Genomic DNA, 21,228 nt, shown 5'->3' with positions numbered 1-21,228 from the left:
CTGCCACTCTCGTACACCTGCCAAGGCAAACAGCAGCATGGTGAGCCCCAGTGCTGGCCAGCCAGCACCAGGAGGCACCCCAGCCAGTGCAGCATCCATCCAACATCCCACATGCAAGCTGCTCCTCCCCATGTCCCCAACCGTAAGGGCCACATGAGGAATGAGCACGTGCTCTTCCACCCCACAGGAAGCAAATGTCCCACTGGTATCCATAGGTCACCCAGCACAGAGACTTCCAGCATCCATCACCTCTGGGACAAACTTGTAGAGGCTGTGATGGGAGGGAGTGTGGGCAGCACATCAGCATTGTTTTATCTATAAATAAAGCAATGTAAAGATGTGAATACCCAAAGCCCATAGTCACTCTCTTTACCATGATCTTAAATTACTTTACTATTGCCTTGCAGGGCAAGAGCCAGTGGGTGCAGGTGTGAAAGATGGCCCCTCCTGTGCTTTGGAGATCCCCACTCTGAGGACTTCAGCATGTTATGTAGTGCCTCAGTCCACAACAATATGGCAAACCCAGTGCAAAGTAAAAGGAGTTTGGGATGATCCACAGGACTAGATGTTGTTGTTCAAGCAACAGAAGCTCCCAGGGTAATCCAAACCCTTCCAAGACAGAGAGCACTGAAAAAATGTTCTAATAGCACAATCAATCTGCTTGAAGCACACAGAGCCCCTTTCCCAGAAAGGGAAATGAGCCTTGTCCATTGCATGGTCCTGCTCCTCCACCTCCAGCTAGTCACCAGCAAAGGTGAGACACTGGTACAATTGGACTGGCACACCCAGTCCAACATCGGTCCAACACCACTCCAACCAGTCCAACACCAGCCTGACCAGTCTGCCCCCAGCCCAACCAGAACAAGGCCAGTCCAGCCAGGCCTCAGTCCCCACCAGGTCTGGCTGAAGCCGATCACATGGCATCAGAGCTGAAAAAACTTGCAGTGAAAGAAAGGCTTCTCTAAACCCAAGCTCACTAGCATCACTTTTCCCCAGACTCTTTCCAACTGATCAGTGCCTGCTGGGACAGCACATGGCCCAGGCAAACCCCTGCTGGGCAGCCTGTCCCTGTGTGCTGATACCTTCTGGCATGGGACTCCTCTGGGAGGGACTCATGACTTTTTGGTGCCATGACATGGGGATGGATGCTCCTGACTCACTGTGTTCCATTGGCAATCAACAGACAGAGGTGAGACCAGAGAGCACCACCATTATCTGAGCATGCAGCAGCACAACATGAATACCCCAAGCTCCCCAAAGTAAATTATTCCTGTTTCACGGCAAAGCGATTAATGAGGGTTTTTTTCCATGGCAACTGGAGCAGCTCTGCAAGGACCCAGAGGGCCTTTATCTCCTCTATTAAATCATAAAAGAAGAATGAGCTGAAGGAAAAACCCTTTGGGGAAACTGATAACAGAGCTGATTTCTCACCCCTGATTTGATAGGGAAGCACTAGTTTCTTGATGGCTTCTTGAGCATCCAATTAGCACAGTGGTTAGACTTCAGCCTAACACAAAAATAAACTTGCTCCTTTCCCTGTCACAGCTACAGTGTTTCTGGGGACCATGCATTACATGGTGATCATCAATGGATGGTGATGCTGAAGCCATCTGCCATGCACTGTGCCCTATCCATCATGTCCCACACCTACTCACTGTAGCACCATTGTGTGCAAGGAGGGGGACATGAGGGCAGAGAACTATGTGCTGTGCTGCTCTTTTGTCAGCACAGCCTGTCCCACTGGTGAAATGGAGACAGGTTTGGCTAAGGGCACTCCATGGGCTGCAGCAGATCTGCAAGAGAAACAAGCACTGGGATTCTCCTCAGGTGCACATGGGACCCTCATACCTTTTGAACCTTTCTTCAAGCAGGACCATGCTCCCCTCCACAGGCCCAGTGCTCCCCAGCACAGTCCAGCGTGCTCCATCAGCATCTTTATCCAACAGCCAGGTCAAAGGGAGGAAAACTGGCATCAGTGTAGGACACAAGGAAGTTCATCAGCAGACCAGGCAGGAGAGGAGGAGGGATCTCCCTCTCTGGGGATCATCAAAGCCTCAGAAACACAGCCCTTAACACTGATCACCTGTGAGTCATCTCCTTCCTCCATGGCCTGGCCGTGTTTGAAAACCAGGTCAGGCAGCTCCCATACCTGCTCACCTGCTAGCTGTTAACAGTCAGACTTGTACCACCTGGAACCACATGCAGTGGTGTGACACCACTTGCCCATATGAATGAGCATGGGACAAGGAGTGTGATGGAGCAGTGTTCCCATTGAGGCTGCATTGAGGCCACCTCTGCCTCACTGCAGGGAACCAAAAATTGATGCCTTCCTCACTCTACCCTTTGGGATTTTGCCTTGTTTCATCAGGGAGCAGAGCAGCAGGTGTCACACCATGAGACCATGCAGGCCCCTGGGGCTGGTTCCACTTCCTCGCCTGCTACAGTGGGGTTACTGCTAGGCTTTTTGGACTGGGATGCTAGTGCCACCATGCTGAGCTTGGGCACCTCTTGGCAAGTCCTGCCCAGTTTTCCCTTGCCCCATGTAGGCAGGGAGAGTGATGGCAGCCTGAGACCACAGATGCAGCCGCTGGTGGAGCACCATACTGGAGCCCCTCCATGGGAGGCACAGGCATCACTGCGACAAATAAACAGCAATAGAGCCAAGGGAGAGATGTGAAAACAGTTGTTCAGCATTTGAAATGGGGAAAAAATATTGAAGGCAGTCACAAATATTCCTGTACAGTTGCAAAATCTCTCTTCTCCCTAGAAAAATACTCACAACTCACTCAGAACCCTGAAATTCCCACTGCTACTGCAAGCACTATTGCACTGCAAAGACACAGTAATTCACCATTAATGTCCATTTCCAGTGAGAACTGCAACACTGCTGCTTTGTCCTCTTCTCTGATGGTCATCCAAAACACATACCACAACTCTCACAGATTCTCCAAGCCCATCCACTGATTTTACACCTTCTCCATGCTGTCATCCCACACTCAGTTTCCCTTCCAGGGGTATGGAGAGTGCACCACTGCTTTTCCATTTCAATCCATACAAATAAATGGGGTGCTATTTACCTCCACTTCTCTGCTGCTCTCCAGTCTCCTGCAAATGCCACCAAACAATATCCCAGACAACCCTTCCCATGTTTCATGTCAGCAGATCACTCTTCCTAGCAAGAGACCCTAATCCTTTGGGAAAACCATTTTTATGAAGGCACAGGCTATGCTGAGTGCTGTCTGATCACATGGACTGGCTCCCACTGCTAGAATATAAGGCTGTGTAGTTAAATGTTGGATTTTTTATTACCTAACTACAGCCTATAGTCATGGTTCAGCTTTAGGAAAAATCATACAGGTGATTCACATGTTCATTTAAATCAGCTTAACTCCCTAAACAGAGATTGGATGGATGGATGGATGGATGGATGGATGTCGGGTATAAAGCTACACCAGCCAGTGCAGAGGAATATTGGGGTGTTTGTGAAGAGCTGACACTTTTTGGCAGGCCAGTAACTCCAACAGCTCTGAAATGAAAACAGTGGTGTTTTTTTTTCCCCACTTAACTAACTCTGGCCATTTGCCAGCCCAGCTGTGACATTTGTTCTCAGGAACTGGGTCTGAAACACATGTGCTCAGAGGTTTTTCAGCAATCCCTCGGGCTCTCCTCTAGCATGTCTTTGGCACTGGAAAAACAAGTCATTAAGAATACCAGCTCCAAAGGAATCCTTCCCATCGTCTTATTAAAACATTTGTCGGTCTGTCCTGGTGAGAATTAATGAGGTTTGGTCTTATTAATTCCACCCTGAAGAGTTATTTCCTCCTCGCTTTGCTTGAGAAGTTTAAATATTTATGGAGTTAATATAATAATTGCTGCTCAATGAAGCTGCTTTGTGCCAGAAGCTCTTGGACATCTCCAAGCCTGCTCTTCTCCATCCATCAGTTCCAGGCTAGAAAGACTTTTCCTAGCAGCCTGTCCTCGACCTCTGCTGCTGCAAATGGGTGGCTGTGTGGATTTGCAGTGAGCAGCAAATGTAAAAGCTTCATTGAAAGGATGGCCTTGAGATTTCTCTGTTGACAGCTCTCAGGAGAGCCTCAGAAAGTGCTGCCGTTTGACAAACCAGGGCATGATGCAGAGACATTGAAAAATGAGAGAAGAGTGGGAAAAGGACAGCTCACTTTAGCCACAGGTAATTGGGGAAATATTGCCCAGTGCTGGGTCTCCGGTCAGTCAGCTAAGTTCCAAGCCCCAAATTCCACCCCCTCGTCACATTAGAGGCTTTTTATGTGTCTGCATGGCACCTTTCCTTCCCACACACAACAGGGCACAGTCTGCTCAAAGCCTCACCACAGCTCTTCCAGCTTTTCATTTCCATATGCACCTTGCCCAAATTCTGGCATAGATTAATGAAAACCCCCCTTGGAATGTGTTACTTGTGTAAATCATAGCTGGGATCTTGATGCCGTTGGGTGCTGGGACTTGCCAACACTGGCACCAAACATCCCTCACTGGCCAATGCAAACTGATGCTTAAAAAAGGGCTCTGATGGCCATGTCCTCTTTGGTGTAAAATTACTGCAAAAGGAGAGTTTTGATGTTATACATCCCAGTGCTTCTTTGCTGGCATTTTAAAAGGTCATTATTTACCTCATTAAGACTACAGGATGTAAAACATAAATTATTCTGCACCACCAACAAACTCAGAGACCCCCTGTGACCACCCCACACCTTCCCTTGGCCTCACAGGCTTACAACCTGACCAACAAGGCTTCACAGCACCAGTTTTCAGTGAGATTGGCCAAACTGGCTGACAGTTATCAAGCCTGGGGATACTGACAGCTTGTCCAATTGTTAATAACCACAGCTGAAGCACACCCACAGAGTGATGGCAGTGAACCGAGAGGATTTTCAAATGGAAAGCAAGGCCAATTCTGCTTCACCCACACTTTTTCTCCAGTTAAAAACCCCAAACCCAACAACAAGCCCATTGCCATGCCCTGAAACACCCCTGTCAAGCCTCATCCTGGGATGACAGAGAGGTTATCTTCCACCCACCCAGCCCTGTGGAAAACAGGCATGTGTTGTGCTGATTTAAATTCGTTGCTCATAATTGCCTGTTTTCTTTCAAGAGATATTTTCTTATAATTAGAATAACACATAGACCTGCCTCTTGCTCCTTTCCACCCCTCGACTTATAAATCCCTTCCAAAGCAGAGACCCAAAACTGATTGCCTGGCATATAATCAGTAAAAGAAACCTGAAGGGAACAGACACTTAAATAGTTGATAAATGAAAGCATTACCATATGAAAGACCTTCAGCCTTCCTGAAGCAGCTTAAAAAACCCAAATGAGACACCTGTTCAGATTTTTAAAAAAATGACAACAGCATCATATGGGTTTTAGAAGTCTTTTGCTATAAAATCCTCCTTTTGCAAATCTTGCTGTTGGACTGTTCTCAGCTCATGTTTACGGTCCTGAAAGTCTTCTGCCATGGACCCTTCCCAGGCAATTTATCACAGGACTTCTCTCTTCTCATTATTAGAGAATCTCCCTGCTGCACTAGAATCCCATAATTTCTCATGGCAGCCACAGGGATGTGAAGGGCAGGTACCTGTTGGCACACACACATGCTATGCAGCACATCCCTGATGTCACCTATGGATCAAGAGGCATATGACACCTTTGCATCCTGTCTCCTCAGAACAGATTTGGAGGTGTGGCCTTCTACTTCTGAACACCCTGGCTATAATTAGCCTTTCCCTTCACACAGGTCCCTAATTAGCTGTATTTGGTACCTACAAGACAGCAATTTAATACATATTTTATTTCAGTTTTCCAAGGAAAGAACAGATTTTGTTTTCCAAACATGACCTACTCAAAAGACCCTGCAAATGTAGCAGCATGGGATGGTCAAGCTGCTGAAGGCTCAGCCTGGCTGTACCAGCTGGTTACACATTGACTTTCTCCCTGCCTTTCCTTTTGGTGGCTCCTTCAAAGTTGCTCTCAGGCTATTTGGCAAAACCACAGCACTGACACCTGGTGGATTCATTCCCTTCACCATACAATTTATTCCAGGAGAAATAGACTTAAAATGGGAGGGAGGAGGAGGAAAACCATGTCCTACAGGAGGTCTGTGAGAGATGGAGCCAGGACAGCACAAGCAGGATTTCCAGAGAGGACGCTCTTTCTTCTCAGAGGGAGAGGAGGGACATGAATTTTGCAGCAACAGACAAGCAGAAGAGCAGTGAATAAGCAACTTCATCTAAAAATAAGTTCCAAGAGAGACCAACTTAAGATTCATCTCCCTGCCAGCCCCAGTGTGCTCCCTGGCAGTCTGGCAGCCCAGCTGGATCTCACATACAACCCTGTGGGGCTGGCAAGAAAAACACTCCATGTGGCATCACAGAAATGGCTTTCTGGTCTGGAGTCTGAACAGAAAAATTGGGGAAATTTCAGTTCTTGCAGAACTGAAGCAGCACATTTTGCTTTAATTTGCAGTGCAATATTTGCTTAAATCAATTTCAGAGGAGAGTTGCAGAAATACTTTCTGAGAAGCTAAACAAACACTCCTCATTTCCTTTCAGATTATTCTTGAATTATAAAGTTCCCCAACTTTTCCAGAAATCCACATCCAGTTTTTACTATAGAAATTGACACAGCAATTGTTCAGCAATGTGCCATCCAAAATACATGGAAAGATGACTCAACCTTTACCAATTCACTGACCCATCACCACTCCTTTCTTTTTTCAGCCACAATCATTCACCATGATTACTTTTTTAACTGTATCATAGAAGTGTTTCCAAGCTGGCTTTTCAGCATAAAATCACCCACCCAAGAATGGGGAAAAAAAAAAAGACAGCTGATAATTCCAAAACCAACTCCCTCACCATCAGGGCAGATCTCCAGGCTGAAGATGGACCACGCTCTGAGCCTCCCAGAAAAGGCAAACTGGCCATTAGAGCAAACAACCTGTCCCCTACAGAAGAGCCAAATATTTCCAAGGAGGAAGATGATGACAAGGTGTGCAGGATCTCCTGGAGTTCAATCAGGTACAAAGACCAGGAGACAAGCTGTTCCTGAGTTCAGCAGCAAGGAAACCATAGCAGTGCTTCTCCAATAGGGTGTGAATTCACCCAGGAGGGAATATGAACTAATAGTTGTGCTGCACTGGTACCCCAGGGGCTTCAAACCCAGACCAGAAAACTTCAGCTGATGTTCATGTAACCACCACAAGCTGAGGCCAGAACAAAATGACTATGAGAAGCCACAAGCAGCTCACATTGCTTGGGCTGGGCACGACCCAGAGCAGCTACCACTGTGTTGCTGTTGTACTCTGCCATGGATCAGTCAGATAACATGGTACAGCACTGCCCCAGAAGCCTCAGGAGCCTCAGATGCCCTTGGTGTAAGCACTTCAGCAGAGCAGAAGAAAACCTGCTCAAATAAAATGAAAGGCCGAGATAAAAGATTAGCTGGAGGATAGCAGGAAAAGATTGGTTTTTAGGATTCTTTCTACTGTTATTTCTACTCTAACGTATCTTGAGGTGTCATCATTCAAAAAAGAGCAACTCCACATTTGGCAAGCTTAATTTTGGCAGGTAAGAATGCAAATGAGAACACTCTATATTGCTGGTCTGGGCTGTGCTATAAAACAAAATAAGAAAAAAAATCCACCATTTTTAGCATCCAAGTCTGGTGGCAGATGGTGCTTGCTCTGGGGCTGTAACTGAGCTGCTCAAACAAGTGCAGCTTTTCAGTGTGCTGCTGGGGGCTGAAAACTGGGGGAGACTCCTGGCCATGCTGGGACCAGCAGCAAGGAGGAGAGGTGTGCTGCAGATCCCACTGAGCCACAGGAGCCTGGCATCTCCTGTTCACTGTGATGACATCTTACAAGGCAGAGACAGGAAGGGTGAATAATTTAACCCACAAATAACATATGCAAACCTATTCACCTGTATGTATACACCTCTGAGCTCCCTAGTGCTGTTGCAACAGTAGCAGCTGGTACTGAAGGTCAGTACACTCAGTTGTCCCTTTATGATTCACATATTCTCTCATCTAATAATGATTCTCAGGGGAAAATGTGTTTGCAGCTGGTTTGGGTACAGTCCAGTCCATCAGACACATGTGTGGTGTTTGGCACTCTGACATGACAAGGCTCTCAGGGGATGTGTCATGTGTCACCACTTGGCTGGATTTCCTCTCCAAGTCCATTAAATGAGCTAACTGATAGACTGCACTGGAGCTGTTGTGAGCAAGCAAGGAATAAAACAGCCATTCACATCTCCTTTTCCTCCCTCTCCAGGACCAAAGGTGATGCTAGAGGCTCATTCAGGGCCACCTTCAGGTCCTCAGGCCTCCTCCATAAATCCCTCCTGCTGTACCCCACTCTTCCCTGTAGCCTGTCTCATTCCTTGCAATTTCAGCTCCAGTTTTGGGCAATTTTGCTTTCCAAGCACTCTCCTTCCAGCTGGGACGGGGCACGCACCAAGTTCAGTCACCAGTGCCTCTTGGATCTGTCTGGTGCCCAACAGGAGCATCTCCAGGAGGGAATGATTTAACTTTAAATCTGAGCAGCTTTGATCTTGAGGACATTCATCACTCAGCATTTTTGGAACTCTTTGCAGCTTGCTTTCTAAGTTTTTCTCACCACTAAATGTCAGCCTTGCTGATGTTTCCATGGTCAGTCCTGCTAAATGCTTAATTGGCCAAAGCTGGAAGCAGAAGCAATCCCAGTGCAGCCATACCTGACAGGAATGGGGCTAACTGAGCCTCTCAGGTTCGACACCCTGCACCTTTTTTAACCAAGCTAAGTTGCATTTCCCAGGGAGTCTGGGTGAGGGTGTTGTTCAATGGTAACCACCACCTCATGCCATCCCTCCATCTCCTTGGGCATTGTCCCTTATCACCCTCAAAGCTGGCAGGGATGGTGCAGGCAGTGTGTGGGCACTGTCCCATGCTGTTTCCCAAGGTTGAGGGGGACAGTGACTGAAGAGGAGGGACAGCATCAACCTGGTTCCACTCCCCCAGCTCCCACCATAACCCCACACACCCTTTGACTACAGACACACAACCCACATCCTTCCCAGTCATGTTGGTTGTGTTATTTGCCAACTGAACTATACAAGAGTAAAAGAGAATTATGTAAGAACATCTCCTGCTGTCAGCATTTTTTAGATCCTGAAAGTTCATTTCCTTTCTCTCCCCTTTCACTTTGCGTTTCCCACCATCACCAGCAGTCATTTCGGCATGGCACGAACATCACTGTATTGGAAAATAATTACAATGACAGATCTTGTTTTGCTGTATGAGACCTTCTACTACCGAATCTAATTACTGCTGATACTTTATGAGCTCCTCCAGCACAAGATAATTGCTGCTTTCTCTTTTTACAAACAAGAAATAATCAGTTGTCTTTTAAGGTGAGAAGTATAAACAGCAATTAAATACCATGGTTATCCATGCCCTCTCATCAGCAAGCACTTCTTGTCAGAAAGAGAACACAGAAGAAGGTTAGGCTTCATTTATCACTTGCACTGAATACATTGTTTGAAAGGGAGGGAATGGGAACACTCCTAGGTGATCAATAGTTTTCTCCAGCTTATGAAATTTGTATTTTATTATGGAGAAGCAGGAGCAGCTCACAAGCAAAGCTGTTTGCTCACAAGTCACAATGCTCAATATCATCACTAATCCCTTTGCAGGATCTGACTGCAGGAAAAGGTGTAGAGATAGCAACAGGCTCGAGCATCAGAGGCCACAAACCCATGCTTGGCTCCTACCTAAACCTGCTGCTTTGGCAGTCTTTCCCCTCTTCCAGTGTTTCTAAAAATATATTTGAACGTATGTAGCTCCTAAACGTCCTGACATCAGCATGGGGCCCTTGGTTACAGCATCACATGTGGAGGAGACAGGGCAGAAGGAGACTTCCCCATCCCTAAAGTGTCTAAGGCCAGGTTGGATGGGTCTTTGAGCAACCTGGTCTAGTGGAAAGTGTCCCTGCCCATGGCAGAGGGGTGGAACTAGATGAGCTTTAAGGTCCCTTCCAACCCAAACCATTCTAAGGTTCTATAATTCTACAAGACCTTTACAGGGGCACCCATTGGTCAAGTGGCAGCTTTTGCAATCCTGAGATGGATCTTCTCTATCAGGTGGAAGTCTTACCCTGTAGGTGAGGTCCTAGCCCCGGAGGTAAAGGAACAAAGACCATCCACATCCTGCCACACACACCTCCCTCTGCCCCTCACAAACATCCTCCAGGCTAGGGTGGGAAAAGCACTAATGGTTTGCACTCAGAGAAGCTTTTGATGCTGCTGCCTGGATGTGTATCCTATTTGAACACAGGAGATGTGTTTCTCTACCACCCACAACAGCTTGTTTTCTGTTAGGTTTTCCTTCCCCCCCTTCTGTACCTGAGCAGAGTGCCTGTGTTTGAATAATTCATTGATGAGGTTTGTACCACTTTGTTCACAAAGTCACAGTGGGGAGCAGTGTTTTTCATTAAACACTTCTTTGCCAGCTCCTCTCTGTGATGGAGTCCTGCTTCACTTGTTCACTTGCTAAAAGTCTGCTAGGCAGCAAAGAGCAACACACCCCATGGGCTGATAAAAACCAGCTCAGGTTTAGGTAAATAACCTTGAACCATTGAAATTAAGGCAGGTGAATCTTGCCACAGGTTGCTGAATAAAGGAGGGAGAAAGATGCTCTTCTTATGAGTGGATTGGGATTATGAATAACCATCCTGCTTCTGCTACACACATCTTATGCAAGGTAATGCCCACATGCTCAGATGCCTAATTTGTAAGCAGGGAATAAGCCATCTTCCTCTGGCAAAGAACTGGGAGGAATTAGTCACATATATTAAGATCACATTGGAAGAGCAATGGTGGAAGGCATCAAGTTGGACTGAATTACTGAGATCTCTATTAGTGTGTTAACACTTATTTAAAATAGATAGTTGGCAAATCGTGCTGCCAGAAAATCTGCTAATAATGAATATAAATGAGGTATGAACAGACACAGCAACTTAATTAGAAAGAATTAATTATTCCTGTTGTTCTGGGGTTTTTTTACCCTTTCATAATGTTGATAAAACATTCATGGACACTTCAGGCAGATCATAGAATCATAGAATTTTAGGGGTTGGAACGGACCTTACAGATCATCTAGTCACAACTCCCTGCCATGGGCAGGGACACCTCCCACCAGATCAGGATGCTCAAGGCCTTATCCAGCCTGGCTTTCAACACTGCCAGGGCTGGGGCAGCTACCACTTGCCTGTGCCAGTGTCTCACCACCCTCACAGTAAAAAACTTTTTTCTAATATCTAGCCTAATCTTCCCCTCCTTCAGTCTGAACCCATTACCCCTTGTCCTATCACTGCAGTTCCTAACACAGAGTCCCTCTCTGGCTCCCTTGTAGGCCCTTCAGATATTGAAAAGTTCCTATGATCAGTGCTTGGTCAAAGACTTTTACCTGTAATTTGTTATGGCAAGACATCAACATGTTAAATACGTGGGTTCACTTTCTATGCTGCCCTCCTTACAAACATCAGAAAGGATGGATTTCAATCAAGCAAGGAAATCAGGCTCTTAACTCAGCAAGAAGAGGGGAGATAAATTTGCTCTTTCCCATTTTAACTCCTAAAACTTCTTATCATCACCATATCTTTAATGTGGAGTAATCTGAGTTTCCCCTTTAGCTTTAAAGATAAGTGGAAGGAAGATTTCAATTTGGATTACTCATAGGAGGGTTGTAGTTGGATTGGGAAAATCTTCCAGCGGATTGGAAAAAGCAAAACCTTCTTCCTTGGCTTGCTTATCAGTGCACCACATTACTGCTCACCAGTGAAGAGGAAGACTACTTTTCACTCATTGTGGCTCAAAAGAACTATGCAAATACCATTGAAGGTAGAAGTGAGAGAAGGAATTATTTATCCTGATATTATAAGTATCACCAATACTGCCCAGTTACATCAGTAAGTGGTATGGAAGGCCAGGAAAATAATTTCTCTCATCCTGGTAAGACAACAAATGAGTGATGCACCTCTCAGCAGGGATGTTTATATGGTACATCAGCTCAGATTTTCTAGGCATTCATAAATAAACTTCAATATGCTTCTTGATCAGTGCCACTGTCTATAATAGTCCATTAGCAACAGTATCATTAAGGTACATGGTGGATTTTATAAGAACCTAGGGCTCCTTTGCACATATAAAACAGGACATTATGTCTTGGTTTTGGTTCTTGTATGATTCCCCTGTAGTCCTTCAAAGACACAGCCCACTAGTTTCTAACACAGCAGCTGCACACGTAAGTGACCATATTTCTGGAATGCAGGATGCCTTCCAATGTGGGAGCTGGATTTAATGGCAGCTCTATAACATGAAGCCACAAAAGCACTCCCAATAATGCTAACAAGAACTCATGCATTCAGAATCCCACCCAAGAGACCCATGGGCTATGTTGGCTGTAGAGCATGAGCAGACAGCACTGCTGAAGAGGATGAGAACCTCAAGACTTATATGCTCTGTTAATGCAACATTTGCACTGTTCTCTCAGCCTGTGAAGCATGAGGTGCAGGAAGGAGAACTCACCCTCTTGGTGTAGTCCATTGCCTTCAGGATGGAGAGGTTCAGCATCTCCAGTGAGGCCAAAACATCTTCGTAGTCTCCCATATGGTCAGCAAAATAGTCTGGGAAAACCAAGAGGGACATAATGGGAACATGTTGATGTAACTTAACACTCCAAGGCTATGTGACACAGTGAGGTTTGTTTACTGGTGGTAAGACAAACCTGAGAGGATGGTTTCAGATATGAATTTATATCCTGAGTCAGTCACAACTTGCCCTGCAGTGATGGGAAGTTGTGTGTTTCCCATGAAGTTTGGGACCATTGTAAAAAGGAGATGTAAGACCTGGTAGCTCTGATTAAAATAATTCAGCAGGTGCTTTATTTCCACACCCACTTCTGCATTTGACTGTCTCATGTCTCTCTCCCTCCTATTGTCAACATAGAGGGAAAAGTCTCCAAAGAAATCCCCACTCCATTTCCTTGACATTCTTTACCACTCAAGACATGCAAATACCTGCCAGGTTCACCCCAATTTATTTGAGCTGAGACAACTATAATCACAGGCTGAATAAATTTCTAAGAGTAAAACATGCCTTGAGAGAAAGAGAAGAGAGCTGCGAGCTGTGCCCAAAAGCACATGTTCTCCACAGAGACAGAGCCCACACTTTCTCTGTGCCATCCTCAGCCCTCCTGCAGGAGGGGTGATCAGCACCAGGCTGCACCACAGCTTTGCAGTGGCCTGACACAATCCCAGCTGCTCTTCACCGACGTAAAAAGCCTAAACTGGTGTGTCCCCAGCTGGCTGAAGGCTCCCTGACACTTAAGAGCCCAGTGCAGCTTTGTGCCTGAGCTACAGAGTTCTGAAATTGACTGTTCACAATGGAAACAGCAGCAGTGGAGCACAACAGCAAGGCACGGAGGGAGTTTGCAGCAGAGACCCAAAGATTCATGTTTTCTGGGTGATTGACACAAAGTACAGCTAAAAGCTATTCCTTAGAAGCCACTGGCTCTATTCCTCAGCACTAAGATACAAAGCTTCACACTGAGGTGACATCTCTGTGGAATGCAGCAAGACATAAACTTCAGGAAACAATCCCACTAATTAGGTTCTCTTGGCTTAATTAGAAGAGCCTATAGCTATTTACAGTCTGAGAACATATCCAAAGGGAAGAAGATTTTGGCAGAAACCGGAATGTCACAGCATGACTGACAGCAGCTGTTTGCTGTTCCACGATAAGCTAAACAGTTTATTCTCATTGCAGTGTGCTTATTTGTGTTGCTGCTCTTGCTTTACTTGGGAAAGAAAAACTGAGCAGATCTGAAAGGTAAAGACTGTTTCTAAGCCCTGAAATAAAAAGCTGGACCCATACATTTCAGGAGAAACGAGCTGTTCTGGGCAGAGCACAGCCCTCGAGACTGATCAAGGAGCACCTGGGAGAAGAACAGTGTTGACTTTAATGAAGTATTCAGTTCTGCTGGTTTAGCCTTATTTATTCATATGAATATCTGAGATCAGCTCTTCCTACCCTACATGGTCCTTGCTCATAGCTTACACTTCTGCAGAGGCAATAAAGTCAATGTTCAGGGGAAGAGCATCACTGCAACCCAGGGCTGGTGTGGGAGGAGATGGGTGTCCCTCAGCCACCACTCCCCAGCAAAGCCATCACCCACCACCCTGGTAGTCTGGTCAATGAGTATCTCTTGTTTGTAGAGCACACTCAGTTCTCTAGTCAGCTGGTACAACTGCATGAATGTCTGTGCTTTGTTTAAACTGAAAGGTGGTGAGTACAATTTTGTACCTGTACTCACATTTTCTGGGCTTATTCAGTGCTCTCAGCTATGACTGGCAGCTCCTCTGCTGGTAAAGAGCTGCACAACTGCCTTTAAGTCAGACAAGTTGCTGGTGATTGTTGCATTCATCGGCAGGAAAAAATAACCCCTGAACTTCTAAGATGCTATCTGATATGGATTAACAGCCATAACCAAATATGTCATATATGCTGCAGGGCTCAAGAAATCTCTTTTAAGATGCTCTCAACATCTTATAACACACAAGCCATTTCAAGAGAGACACTACAGCTTCGATTTAGATAAAATGAGGGTTTATGTTTAAATTAATGCTTAGAAGAGAAGCAAGCAAATCAGAAATTGCAGACGAGGGCAGGTATTCAGAAGAAAACAAATCTAGGCAGGATCTTGTGCTGATCAATCCTTCCCACAGCTTCTCACAGGAGGTGATGGGCTTATCTCCCTCCTCTCCTGACAGCTTCACCCCTGGGAGAGGCAGGGAGATGGGATCACGCTGGGTGACAGCCATGTAATTTTCTGATTCTATCAGAGTGATGGAGAAAGCTGGGCAGGGTCAAGCAATGCCAGTGTTACCCCTAGATTTCCTGGCAAAGTTGATGGTACAAGCTCTGGGGTTTTGATTTCTTGGGTCAGCTGGCAAGGAGACCTAACACAATGAGAATGGAGTGATGGGAACAAGCTTACCACATCTTCAAACATCTTATCAGCAAACAAAAAGGATTTTATGGAAGTCTTGATTTCTTGCATACCAAAGCAAGAACACACAGGGGCAACCCGTGGAAGGGGGAAATGTTGCTGCTTTTGCTGCAGGTTTGGATGCTAAGAATGGTGTGGGCAGGGGTGAAGTACACCAGAAGGAGAGAAACCCTAAGCAGTGTTGTGGTGCAGGGAGACCCACAGGCTGCCATAGATGGAAAGGCCTTAAAAGTATCAGGAATGAGTAACTACCTGGTGCTGGCACAGGCACCCAGCAAGTGCCTCTCTGGCTGCACAACCCACTCCCAGCCAGACCCCTGAAGTCTGCAATTAGCAACCAAGTGATGAAGGTAAATGGTGAAGACCTGCTGAGATGGCTTTATATGTTCTTCTGCATTCTGGCACAGGAGGGGAGGAGAAGAGACAGATGAGCGCAATGCAGTGCCACACAACTCTGTTTCCTCATCTCCTCCCAAAAACCTGGGGTACAGGAGATGTTTCCCAATATCAAGTGTCCATGGAAAAATACCCCTGAGTGAGCAGCATGAGTCACCATCAATAGAGGCAAAGCCCTTCAGAAATCCCGGCAGGAAATATTCCCTTTCTGGTCAAGGTGTGGGACAAAACATTATCAGGGATTTTCTTTTCCGCTTTTAATTTCAGCAAGCTGTGGGAGGTGCAGCAGAGGTGGTGCACACCGTAGGCAGCCTGCTGGGAAACACACAGCATGGCCTAAGGAGAAACACTTCATGGGCACTGCAGAGGGTTATGGGTTTATTGAACCTCAGAGCAAAGCTGGAAGCCAGGACACCTACAGAAATTAAACTCCAGCTTGTTATTGAACAGGGAGCAGGTGCTATACTCAGCTCTGACCCCATTTGTGTTGCAAGAAAGTGAAGAAAAGTTTTGCCTATTTTCCTGCAGAATACAGAACAAAGTGGCAGAAGGGCTGAGATCCCCCAGGTCTGCAGCTGCCACAGCACTGTGAGCTTTGTGCTGGGTTTCATGCATTCTTCAAAGACCCACGTGCATGCAATGATTGCTTCTGCCCCAAAAGGGGCTGCACTCACCACACAGCTCCTTAGTGTCCACGTTGCTGGAGGAAGGGGAGAACGAGGCAGGGGAGGAAGCAGGAAAAAAAGAGAGAGAAAGAAAGACAATTTTAATGTAAAGGACAGATGAAGGCTACAGTTAGGATTCCTGCAGGCTTAAACTCAGATATCCACCTGCAATGTCACCCACTCCCCCTCAGCCTCCCCCAGCCACTGGCAGGGACAGCCAATGGAGAAGGCAAGGCTTGGTACCGCTCAAGGCATCCACACCCCACTGCATCTTCCAGTATCTGTGCAGCTGGAACCAGTTCACATGTTCTTTTGGATATTTCCTGAGAGGAAATGGGTATTTGTGCATCCCCTTCACTGGGGGACCTGTGTCTGTCTGGGACCCAGCACATACAGCACATCAGCTCCTCTGACTTCTTCCCAAACATCCACCCTGGCAACACCCTGGCGAGGTGCTTGATGTGGCACAGGATTGTGTTTGTTCCCATTTACTCAGAATAAAAGTTTGAAAAATTTACTTTTCTAGATGGACCTATTGTCCTAATTCTCCCCCTGTGAAGCATCCACAGGGCTGTGCACAGCTCCTCCCTCCAGACAAAATTGCACAATTACTTCTTAATACACGAACATTTAGTTTATGTAACAACATCTCAACAGACAACCTGCTCGGAAATAAAGATTTCTGCTAATCTCTTTGTGCCTCCAATTCCCACACAATTATTAGTGCCATTCAAGTACTGAAACGATCTCCTAATAGAATTATATTTTATCAATCCATTTATATCCTGGAAAGTTATTTCTTTAACTAAACTCATCCCTGCTCTAACTTGTCAACATAAGTGGATTAAGGAAAGAGAAGCTTTCAGTAGCACTTTCATTGGCAGCATCCTCCTGCAGCTCTGCACTGATCCCCAAATCAAGGCAAACATGAACATCTCAACACCGTGAGATGTCTCTCAGCCTGCCAGAAATGTGCCACCCGACCAGTCTCCTGCTGTAAAAACACATCACTGAGTCACACAGCCCTTTGGATGATATCTATCAGGGTGTATAAATTCACCTCTTGTCTCGGAGACCTTCACAGTGCAGGACGCACGGTGTGTGGCTGTTGCAGGCAGCACATGTCTCTCTCTGAAAAATGAGCTTTAGCACTACTTTATCTTCATTCCTTCAGAGATTTATCATTTTTCTCAAACCCTGGAATTACTTCACTGAATCCTATAAAACCCCCTCAGGATGCTGCAAGCTCAGTTTCCCTGACTTGATGTTCTCATGCCCAAATCCACTGAATATGCAGATACAAAATACTACCCAACAGAGCTAACTCCTGACCCCAGGAGCTTTGGCAGTGCACAGCGTTTTGGCAGCATGTGATTGCCAACATGGGGCCTCAGCAATTCACAGGCAGAGAAAATTCAGGAGAGAAATCCAGACAATGCATTTCCAACAGCAGCACAGCCCCATGCTGGCCTGAGGACCATGCTCAGTTGTTCATCAAGTCTTTCTCTACCTCAGAGCCTGGAAAGTCAACTGCTACTCTCAGGAACTGCACAGGAACAGTTTTTACAACAACATCATCCACAAAATGCTTCAATTATATTTTTCAGAAGACAGTGTTTATAAACACCTACTGAAGTGGTTATGGGTTTGCAGCTAGGGCATGTTACTGAGAAAAAAAATTCTATTATTGTATTCCATGTGGTTTTGCATCTTAATAATTGATTTGCTGCTGCCAAAAATGGTCTTTTATTTCCTCATATCTTGCCATATGATTTAACTTAATTGTGCCTGAATGTTAACTTGGCTGAGAAGCTGCTTTTAATTTTAAGCCATATTGCATTAAGAATAACCTTAATGAAAGAAATGACTGAAGTCACAAGCTGCCTTAATAAAATAATACGACAATGTTCAGATGAAAATTCATAAAGAGAAATCAACAGGTACTTGAGCACAATGTTTCCATCCCATGGGATGTTCCCGTGTGTGCAAACAATTTATAAGGTGCTCTGGCTTTAGTAACCAGCCCATGGGTAATGCCAGGAGGATGTTTTATGCTGCAAATATTCAGGATCTGTGTTTTGAGCCTTGTGAAATGGGGAGTGGCAGCTCCCCACGTGTATCCTTGTCATCCCTAACCCTTTATCCCAGAGCTGCCCTTCAGAGGATATTTTTGGAGCAGTCACTTATCACAAAACCCTTCAGCATTTCAGAAAACATTTAGGTGAGCATTAGTTACCATTTTTTTTCCAGCTGCTAAATATTCAACATTCCTGTATGCCACAACAAGCTAAAAAGAAAAAATGGCAACAAGTTGTTCTCGCGTTTTCAGAAAATAAAAAAATCTTTCAGCTACCAGAACACTTGGCTGTGAATTAGCTTTCAGTTTAAGTATAATTAGATTAAAAGTATGACTAATTCAAGACCTTATTGAAGCCATAACCCAACTAACTAAGCAGAATGTAATAATGCTCTAGTTAAAATGAAGAAATCATTAAAGATTTCTGTGTCATACGGTTTTTCCTGCATAGTAGAAGCCACATCTATCTGACCTCTTTCTAAAACAAGAGTCTTTCTTTCAAAGGAAAAAAAAAATCAAGAAAATCTAAGTCTTTTTGGTTTCAGGCCTTTTCTCTGTTTTCCAATCAATGAGGCTGTAGCATGGAGCAGCACAAACTCACACCCCTAGTCTGGCTAGGGATGTGCACCCTTCAACATTACTTTGAAGATACTCCATTTGCTATTTGACACCTAGTTTGTTCAACAGAAATATGAGGCAAGCACAGGAGCTCAGATTTCATCCTTCTGAAAAGTCGGAGCCCAAGCCATGAACTACTCTGGCCACAAAAAAGGGCTGTTTATTGCTCACCACCCACCACCATTTATATACACTGAGTTAATTTGACCAGAGAAGTATTGGCAATAGGGAAATAGTTTTCCCTGATGGTTCATATCCAACTATTTCAAAGAAAAAGACCTCTAAAGCATGATACTCCCCCTGTGTATGTGGGAGTTTAAAGAGCAACAACATGAGAGAGCATCTCCTCAGTGGGCTTAATTAAGTGAACTTGCCCAGAGACTAATTACTGCCGCATGACTCGTGCATGACTAGGGGAAGGGGCTGCCCAGAGTGATGGCTGTACCTTCTGTGTGCCCAAGAGAAAAATACATTTCTCCCCCCAAAACTCCACCCAGCATTAAATTGCAGTTTGATGAGCACCTGAGCTAATGAGGATCCCTGGGAAGTCACATCTTTCCCTTGCCATGTCCCTGATTGCGGATTATCCAGTGGATGGGCTTTCATCAGAATTGTCCTGTACAGAGTTTCTGCTGTTTTTCCTTTGGTTCAAAGCATTGATGAGCCTTTTTTCTCCTCTTCCTGCCTTTCTTGAAACATGATGCAATCTTTGAGACTTTATCCCAGGGAGCTGGCACCATCAGACAGGTCATGCTGCAGTAGGATGTCCAACAGCCCAAGGATTATGGGCTCAAGCTGAGCATCCCAGCAGCCAGACCCCTGGGTGGGTGATGGTACCCCATGTAACCTCTGAGTTTCAGGTCAGAAGCTCCAAATACAATGATTCAGATCAGCCCAACACTTTGTTTAAGCAAATCAATGTTTTACAGCAGGAAAAAAAGTATTTCTGGAAATTCCCTACCATGATAATTTGTGTCAGCACTTAATAAGCAAGCCCAGTGCAGCACAGCACAGGAAAGGACTACCCAGAGAGCATCCCAGGAGGTCTCAGCATGGCAAAGCCAGGAATGTCCTGGCCAAGTGTTGATGATGGTCTGCAGGGGTCCCTTCCAACAAACACAGCTGTGAGTCTGCCATCAGCATCTCTCCCTCTTTCCCAGCATCTCCCTGACTCCCTAAGGCAAGGCTGATGGCCTCTGACTGTCGTTAACATATTTCTCCAGACTTCAGCTATAGAGAGGAGAGAAGAAGTTATCTCAGAATGGAAAGGATAACGGAGTACGAAATTCCTTCCTGGGTTCCAGCTCAGCCAAGGGAAAGGTGTCCCAGGCTCTCCCAACGGGTGGTACAATCAAAAACATAATGGGAATTCAGAAGTTGCAAATACATCAAAGTCTCATCTTCACATTTCTCATGCAAATAGCTGCCTGGATGTGCTGCTCAAATGTGCTCAATGCCCGATTGGCTTCAGCTGAAGATAATAACCCTTTTCCTTGGGCAGATGAAAGGTTTGCATCAGCAGCCACACAGCTTAGTCACTTCACCAGCACAGAAAATGGAGGGTTTTTTTCTGAAATCACGTTCTACTTTTATTTCCATCTTCTATTCACAGCTTTGGGCTTGCTACAAGGCTTCAAACAAGCACGGAAACAAATTACCCTCTAGCATTAGCCACCTGCAAAACTCATTTTCATTTAGGAAAGACTAAAAACCAACAAGTGCATCTGGAAAGCATTATTATATCTGATGATACGGCTTCTAGTCCCAGCAGCAACAGTGCTCTGTTATCTCAGCACCTCAGAAGTGGAAAATGTACATCCAGATGCCAACCAAGGGGTCACAGATGGTCACTTTTGATCAGTAGTTTCTGAACTCCATGAAACATTTTTACACAAGCCCCAGAGTGAGAAAAATTATTCCAGGCAGAGCAAGAGAAAAACCAAATACTGGATGCTGGCCAGGATCTGAATAACTTTAATCTAAAAAATTAAGCAGCTTTCCAAGCCCATCATCACACTCTTCTGGAGAACCTTGGTAAATCCTTTCCAAGAGCTATCCAAGCACCTCCCCTTCACCTGCCTGTTTACTTTTAAAAACCCAACAAAGCCACTCTTACTGTATAACTTAAAAAAGGACTTCCAAAATCTGAGGCACCGCATGCAAAGAAATAGCAGAAACCATATGCCAAGGCTGTCCACAACCAGAAGGGCACCCAGCCAGCTGCAGCCTCAAATGACACAGGCAGAGAAGTATTCAGAACATATGTCAGTTTGGCTTTAATTTCTTTGGCTGTGGCAAGCTGGCAGTCAGGGCTCTGGTGCCTGCCTGGCTCTTACGTTAAAGGATAGTCTTTACCTCCTGCCAAACGTCCCTGCTTCCTGCAGGACATAA

The 21,228-nt window shown here is 45.5% G+C and overlaps 1 protein-coding gene across 1 annotated transcript in view; it reads right to left on the bottom strand.

Moving 5' to 3' along the window:
* Positions 1-21,228, bottom strand: part of NECAB2 (N-terminal EF-hand calcium binding protein 2) — a gene marked incomplete at its 5' end in the record, with an annotated part of 38,788 nt that overhangs the window by 4,840 nt on the left and 12,720 nt on the right. The window contains 3 exons of the mRNA XM_009077451.1: positions 5-17; positions 12,600-12,697; positions 16,152-16,177. Of these exons, the coding sequence (XP_009075699.1) occupies positions 5-17; positions 12,600-12,697; positions 16,152-16,177 (137 nt within the window). The remainder of the gene's footprint in view (positions 1-4; positions 18-12,599; positions 12,698-16,151; positions 16,178-21,228) is intronic.

The sequence above is a fragment of the Acanthisitta chloris genome, unplaced genomic scaffold (genome assembly GCF_000695815.1).
Source record: "Acanthisitta chloris isolate BGI_N310 unplaced genomic scaffold, ASM69581v1 scaffold20900, whole genome shotgun sequence".
Classification (NCBI taxonomy): domain Eukaryota; kingdom Metazoa; phylum Chordata; class Aves; order Passeriformes; family Acanthisittidae; genus Acanthisitta; species Acanthisitta chloris.
Note: the sequence above shows the minus strand (reverse complement) of the source record. Positions and strands in the feature narration are given on the sequence as shown.